The sequence below is a fragment of the Leishmania donovani genome, chromosome 29, assembly GCF_000227135.1.
Source record: "Leishmania donovani BPK282A1 complete genome, chromosome 29".
In the NCBI taxonomy this organism is placed as follows: Eukaryota; Euglenozoa; class Kinetoplastea; order Trypanosomatida; family Trypanosomatidae; genus Leishmania; species Leishmania donovani.
In genome coordinates, this window is record NC_018256.1 from 687,770 (window position 1) to 693,892 (window position 6,123).

A 6,123-nucleotide genomic window follows, 5' to 3' on the forward strand; every position below is an offset into this window, starting at 1 on the left:
CCTGCCCCCCCCCCTCGTCGTAGGTGCCTTACCATTTCACCACCGGAAGCGGTTCAGCATGCGGCAGGGATGAGGGGGCTTGCTTAGCTTCCCCACACACAGAGTGGGGGCACGGGACGCTGGGATACCACACGCTGAGGGGTGTGTCCCGCCCTTCTGGGATGCGGGAGCCAGACGAGCAGAAAAAAAAACCAAAGCAGCAGACATGCAACGCGCGGTTGCCGAGCTCAGTGCTGCCATTCGTCGTATGCCAGGTCGCTCGTTCGTATCTTCCTCTTTTGCGCAGGCCAGCCTCTGTTCTCCCGTTGTCGCTGGGTGTCCAAACTGGACGCCGCAGCAACCACCGCCGCCAGCACACACAGACACGAATAAACGAAACACAGCGTTGCAAACGATTAAGCAGACGGCTGAGACGAAAGGTGGGAGACAGACATGGGAGGAGGGTGCGCGTGTGTGTGTGCGCGCGCGGAAGGGATTTTCACGATGGCGTGGCTACCATCGCCACAGCAATGGGCCCATCATTCATTTTGCTCTCGTTCGTTTCTTTGGGTCGCTGCACCACTACCACTACTTCTTGCGTTGAACAGCTCAAGTTTCGAGCCAGAGAGAGAGGCCGAGGACATTCGTTAGAGAAGAATTACACACAGTGAAGAACAAAACACCGCAGGCAACGACGATCACCGCCACCAACACCGCCACAAGAATGGGCCGTAGGATGTGTGGGCGCACAAAAGAAATAAGATACCACACACAAAGACAACCAGATGAGATCAGGAAAGAGAAGAGAGAGGGATCGACGACATGAGGTACACACACACACCGCAGAAGATGATGTACGGCAGCCACGCACCGTCACAAACAGATACACATAGAAAAAGGGATGCGGCTTCAGCGACGCCCACGACCTCTTCACTGCCTCCCTTTCACCGCAGTATGAACAGCGGTTCCTCAAAGGCGCCTCGACAACAAACAGCACCCCTTGCAGTGTCGGCACCTGTGACGCCACCACACGACCGGTTGAAATCTGCCCCCACCCCCCACCCCCAGGCGAGCATCTGGCTACTGCAGACACAGAGATGTGTATTAGCGAATGCGCGAGGATGCAGGGACAGCTGAGCAAGGCGAGGGCAAGGAAGGAGTGTCAGCCGGCGATGCGGGGGTCGGAGAGTGACAGGGCCCTCCTAAAAAAAAAAGAAAGAAGAGACGCGCGCATTCAAATGGTGTAGAGGGGCAGCGACAACTTTGCTGCAGGCATCGGCCCGAGCCCGTCCACCTCGCGCCGGGTTGCCGGAGACACCGCGTAAATGTACTCTCGGTCCGCGACGACCTCATCAAAGTTTGCCTTGGCGAGTTCGCTCTCTGTGATGCCGAACATGGTCGGCACGAGCAGCAGCTTCGCGGACAACAGTTTCCACGCGAGCAGCATCATGTGATCCGCTTTCGCCTTTCCGGCGACGGTGGTGAAGAGGGCGTACACTACCTCAGCCGCAAAGACGCCAGCGTTGGCATCAGCAGAGGACTCCGATTTGCGCGTGTCGCGTGCCCGAAAGACGACGAGATCCGTCACCGAGCCCTGCGCGTTAGTTCGCACGTAGGAACGGTGGTCCGGGTGGCCAATGTAGCTACGGCGCATCTCCTGCACATCCTCTGGCACGCAGGCCAGGTCCACGTTGGACTCCTCGCTGCCTGCCTTGGCCTGCATGAAGCTCAGAACTAGCGCACACTGTTCATCGGAGGCGACTTCGAGATTGCACCACGACGGCAGATCCGCCATGTACTGCTGCACGAGCGACGCGGGAATGGCACCCTTCAGCACCGCATCAGCACGTAACACCTCATCGTAGTTGTAGAAATCGGGGAAGACATCGTAGGCACTCTCCGAGGCGTAGACGTACGCCGCATCAAAGGCGCGGCGATACCACTTCACTGTTGCCACAGCCGCCGGCGGACGGCTGAGTTGCGTTCCAGAGGCAAAGAAGACGGCAGCGTTGCTGTCGCTTCCAGTCAAATCTCCAATGCGAGTACGCAACGCGTGTAGCAAGGCGGCAGCGACCCCGGTGTGACGACTGTCGCTGCGCACCGCCAAGTGAGCCGCGACTGCTACTGTTGCGGCGCTGATCTTCTTCGCCGCCGGCCCTTTCAAGTAAACGTTCGGCAGCACCTGTGCCACCACTACTCCCGTCGTTGTTGTGGCCGTCGTCGCTGCAGTCGCGTCTGCTTGCGATGCCACCGCAACCTGCCAGTGCTCACACGGCACCAGTGCACCTCGCGTCACGGGCCGCAGCCACTGAAGCCTTCCATGCTGATCCAGCGAGCATACCGCATCGCTGACAGCTTGCCGCTCGGCATCGGTCATGTCGGCACCGCTGCTGCACTGTACACTGATCGCTACACTTCTGGTACACGTAGAGGACCAAAACGTGCGTGTGCCGGCCGCCTCTGCTGCCTTGGAGACCGGCTTGCTCATCACGAACTTTGGCGGCGGGGGAGCGTGTGCCTCGAGCACGCTCTCTCGTGTCTTTATACCTCCCTCAGTGGCGCTCGGGTTCCCGTCAGCGTGCCCCGATGCCTTCGCTGCCGCTACGAGCGCCGCGTACACCTCATCGCTTTCGGCGCTAGAGTGCCCATTCAAAATCGCAATGTCGAGCGGTGTCATTCGCTTCTCATCCGCCACGTAAGGGACGTGCAGGTCGTCCGCCACCTGCCGAATAAGTGCCGCCGATCCGGCATCGGCGGCGTAGTGAAGCGCATTGCGGCCGTGGTTGTCCGCAAGCGTCCTCCAGACGACACCGCACACGGCACCAAAGTCCTTCATGGAGACACTATCGCCCATCTTCGCCAGCCGAAGGGCCTCAAAGTCGCCTAGCTCGCGCGTACAAGGGGTGCTCTTGTCTGTCGCGACAACGTTCACACCCTCATCGGCGTGGCTCGTGGCACTCACCTGCGCAACCGAGGCGGCGTTCAGCTCATGTGATGACACCGGATGCACGCCCTGCAGCCGCTGCTGTTGGGCGATGAGGCAGAGAAACTCGTCTTCGAACTGCTGCCCGGCGCTATCCAGCTCTGCTTCTTCTTCGTCATCGTCATCCTCATCGTAGGCATACCCCATCTGCGGCGGGGGCGGGGCTGCACCACCGCGAGGACCACCACGCGGGTTCGGCGCCGGTGTCCCTTGCTGGTCCGTCTGCTGTGCACCGGCGTTGGCGTGGTAGGCACCGTTTGCAGCACCGATAGGCAGCCTAGCAGCCCTCTCATGCCCACTTGCGGACGCAGCAGCTTGGGCCGCGCGCAGCCGAGCGAGGCGCTGCTCCAGCGCTGCTCGCTGCTCATCGCTCATTGGTGCCCCGCTCATGATTGATGATGGTTCACTGTGGCCTCTGGCGCCCTCGTATTCCGGTTCCTTGCACGAACAAGCGGTGCGGCACGTTCGTGTGCGTTGATATGAAAGGGAAAAAAAGTATGGGTTCGCAACGTGAAAGCCTCGCCTTGCCCCCTGGTGTAGCTACCTGAGAGAGACGCAGTCAGCCACGGACAAGATTCCAAACAGCACGCTTGCACGCGCAAAACCGACAGCGAGCAGTACTAATAACGACAATCGACTCCTCAGTGGACGCAGTTGAGGCGGGCAAAGGACGGCGAGCACGAAGGAATCGTACTGTAGCACTGAAAGACTTTCAAGGATGCCTGACCGACTTCCTCGCTTTGTGTGCGCTAGTCGCAAGAGCGTAGATATATGCGCGTATGAGCGTAACGGCCCTCTATCTGGACCCAAGGAGGAAGCAGAAAAAGGGTGTCGTCGTCGTGGATGAAACTCACTTGTGCGTGTGCGTTCAAGATCGGGGGCATACAACAGCAACAGACCAACGGCACCCCAGTGCGAGGGTGTGTGTGTGTGTGAGGGAGAAGTCACAAAGGACGACAGACGCACAAGTGATATAGGAAGAGGAAAGGGGCGCAGGAAGCGACGAAGGAAAGCTGACGAGGGGCGCCGCCCTCACCCCCCGCATCGCCGTCTCTCCGCCAGCCATGAGGCGTGCGTACCCGTCCGTTTTCTCTTTGCTCTCACGCGAATCGGCAGGTAAGCGCACATTAGCCCTGTGTGTTGAAGGGTGGGCGATGGTTGACACGATGTGTGCTATCACCCTTGCTCTTTTTCGAATCTGCTCTTTTCTTTTCGGTCGCATGTGCCGACCTGCGCTCTGCGGGTAACTATACGCGTATGTGTGTGGGTGTGCACTCGTCTACGTTCGACACAGGCGAAACCACAAAAAAGAGAGCGTGAGCGAGGGAAACACGTCACGGCTCAAAGGATGAGAGGTGACGGGCAACGTAAGGGGGGGGGGGAGACGCCCGGACCATTCGACGCCTCGTAGAAAAGCCTGCACACCCCCCTCCCCCTCCGCGAGTTCTCGTTCTGCCTCTTACATCACTTCTTCGCCCAGGGCAAGCGCCACACAGCGGGCTTCCATCTCTGCTTTCTGCCTAGCAGGTATCTCCTCAAGTACGTCTCGCGGGCCCCGCATCACTCAACGGCGCCTGACCCGACTCCGCCATCGTATCGCTGACGTTGGACGCCGGCACCACTGATTCAGTGTAGGGGACGTACTCGGGTGATGGATTCGGCTCCACAAAGGCAAGAATCACGTTCAGTCCAATAAGCAGCAGAGCCGCGCCGATGGAATAGTTGTAGACCAGACGCCAGTCCGTGAACTTGTCCTGCTCAATGAGCTCCCTCTCCTTTGCCTGCTGCTCGCGAACCTTGGCTATGTGACTTCCCAGTTTCACCCCACCGCGGAACTGCCGCTGCACCTCCTCCTTCTCTGGGTTGCGCCACCGGTGCACGTCGGTGGAGTGCCCGATGTGAACCTGGCGGCAGCACGTGAGACCGCTAGTGGAGGTTGAACAAATACCCGGAAGACGAAGGAGCCGCTGCGAGGATAAGCTCGCAGGATAGGATGGTCTTGGTGTTGATAAAAGTGGCATCGCCAACGGCACTGCAGTCGGTCTAGTCCTCACCACAGAGATTGATGGAGATACGGTAGCCCTCACCAGAGGTTGAGGCGCGCTCTGTCGCTCTCTACTCTTTTTCTGCTGTGTGGAGCCCTGACGTGTGTGCACGCGCACGCAGCTTCGTTTTCGCCACAAACCCATCGCCTGAGGGGGACGCGTACGTGGGCACACAGGTGCCACAGCGATGCTCGAAAGGAAACGATACGACGTGGACACGGGGAAAGAGAAGACCAGGAGACGCGGCGGAACCTGCGAGACTGACCACACCCGCATCACCGAGGAGCGGCACACCACAGACTTAAACCTGGAAAGGAGGGCTACGCGTGCTGCTGCGAAGGGATTCTCGCTCCCCTTCGTCGTAGACTTCGCCTTCGCGGCGATGCCGTTATACATGAGTTAGTAGAGAGAGCGAGGCGCCCATGCATTGAGCGCAGTGTTCAATGAGGGAACTTGACAAGAGGAGAGAGTCAGTTGGCCAGATATAGCGCGGGGGAGAGATGGAGAACGAAGCAATTGCAGCACCCGCAAATGAGAGCCCACCCTCACAAAAGGAAGAGTCCCAAGCCGACCGCGCCCCGGCAGCCACTTCCACACCGCGCGAAGCGAGATGACGATACACAGAGAGAGAGAGATGAGGTGAGAGCTGGGAGGTGCAAGAAGAGGCAAAGATGACATACAACAGGTGAGTAGGTGATCGAGGGACGGAGGAGGGAACAGGCGTGCATGCCCGTATGCAGAGTGCCACACGAAAACGAGCGCCTTCACGTCACCGCAAGCGCATCGGGCAAATCGCGGTGCACGCGCATGTCTCTTGTTTTCGTTCTCTTGCCTTCCACGGCGCCGCTCCTGGAGCCAAAAGCTCTCCCCTTGCTCATTCTCGCCGACGTCATGGCAATATCGCCGACCTCCCGGTCCGATACTACACCGACGATACAGCAAACAAGTATCGTATGGGCGCACGTGCGTGCACGCACGGGAAGGCAGCCGAAGAAGACACCAAACAGAAGAAAGACTCGTGTTTCTTTGCCATCAGTGTGAGCCCACTCTCCGCTGTACAGCATGAGCCCAATGCCCCTCTCCCCACCCCGTCATGAGAGCAGCGCGAAGCGGCAG

General features: G+C 59.3%; 2 protein-coding genes across 2 annotated transcripts; both read right to left on the reverse strand.

Annotated features, from left to right (window-relative positions):
* Positions 1–1,213: 1,213 nt before the first annotated feature.
* On the reverse strand, positions 1,214–3,352 carry LDBPK_291570 (hypothetical protein, conserved; the record flags this gene model as incomplete). Its single annotated transcript, XM_003862528.1, has 1 exon — positions 1,214–3,352. The coding sequence occupies one exon, from the start codon at positions 3,350–3,352 to the stop codon at positions 1,214–1,216; it is 2,139 nt and encodes a 712-aa protein (XP_003862576.1).
* A 1,145-nt stretch (positions 3,353–4,497) lies between these two features.
* LDBPK_291580 (hypothetical protein, conserved) lies at positions 4,498–5,403 on the reverse strand (the record flags this gene model as incomplete). The annotated part of the gene is made up of 1 exon (XM_003862529.1): positions 4,498–5,403. One exon carries the CDS (start codon positions 5,401–5,403, stop codon positions 4,498–4,500), a length of 906 nt encoding a protein of 301 aa, XP_003862577.1.
* Positions 5,404–6,123: the final 720 nt, after the last annotated feature.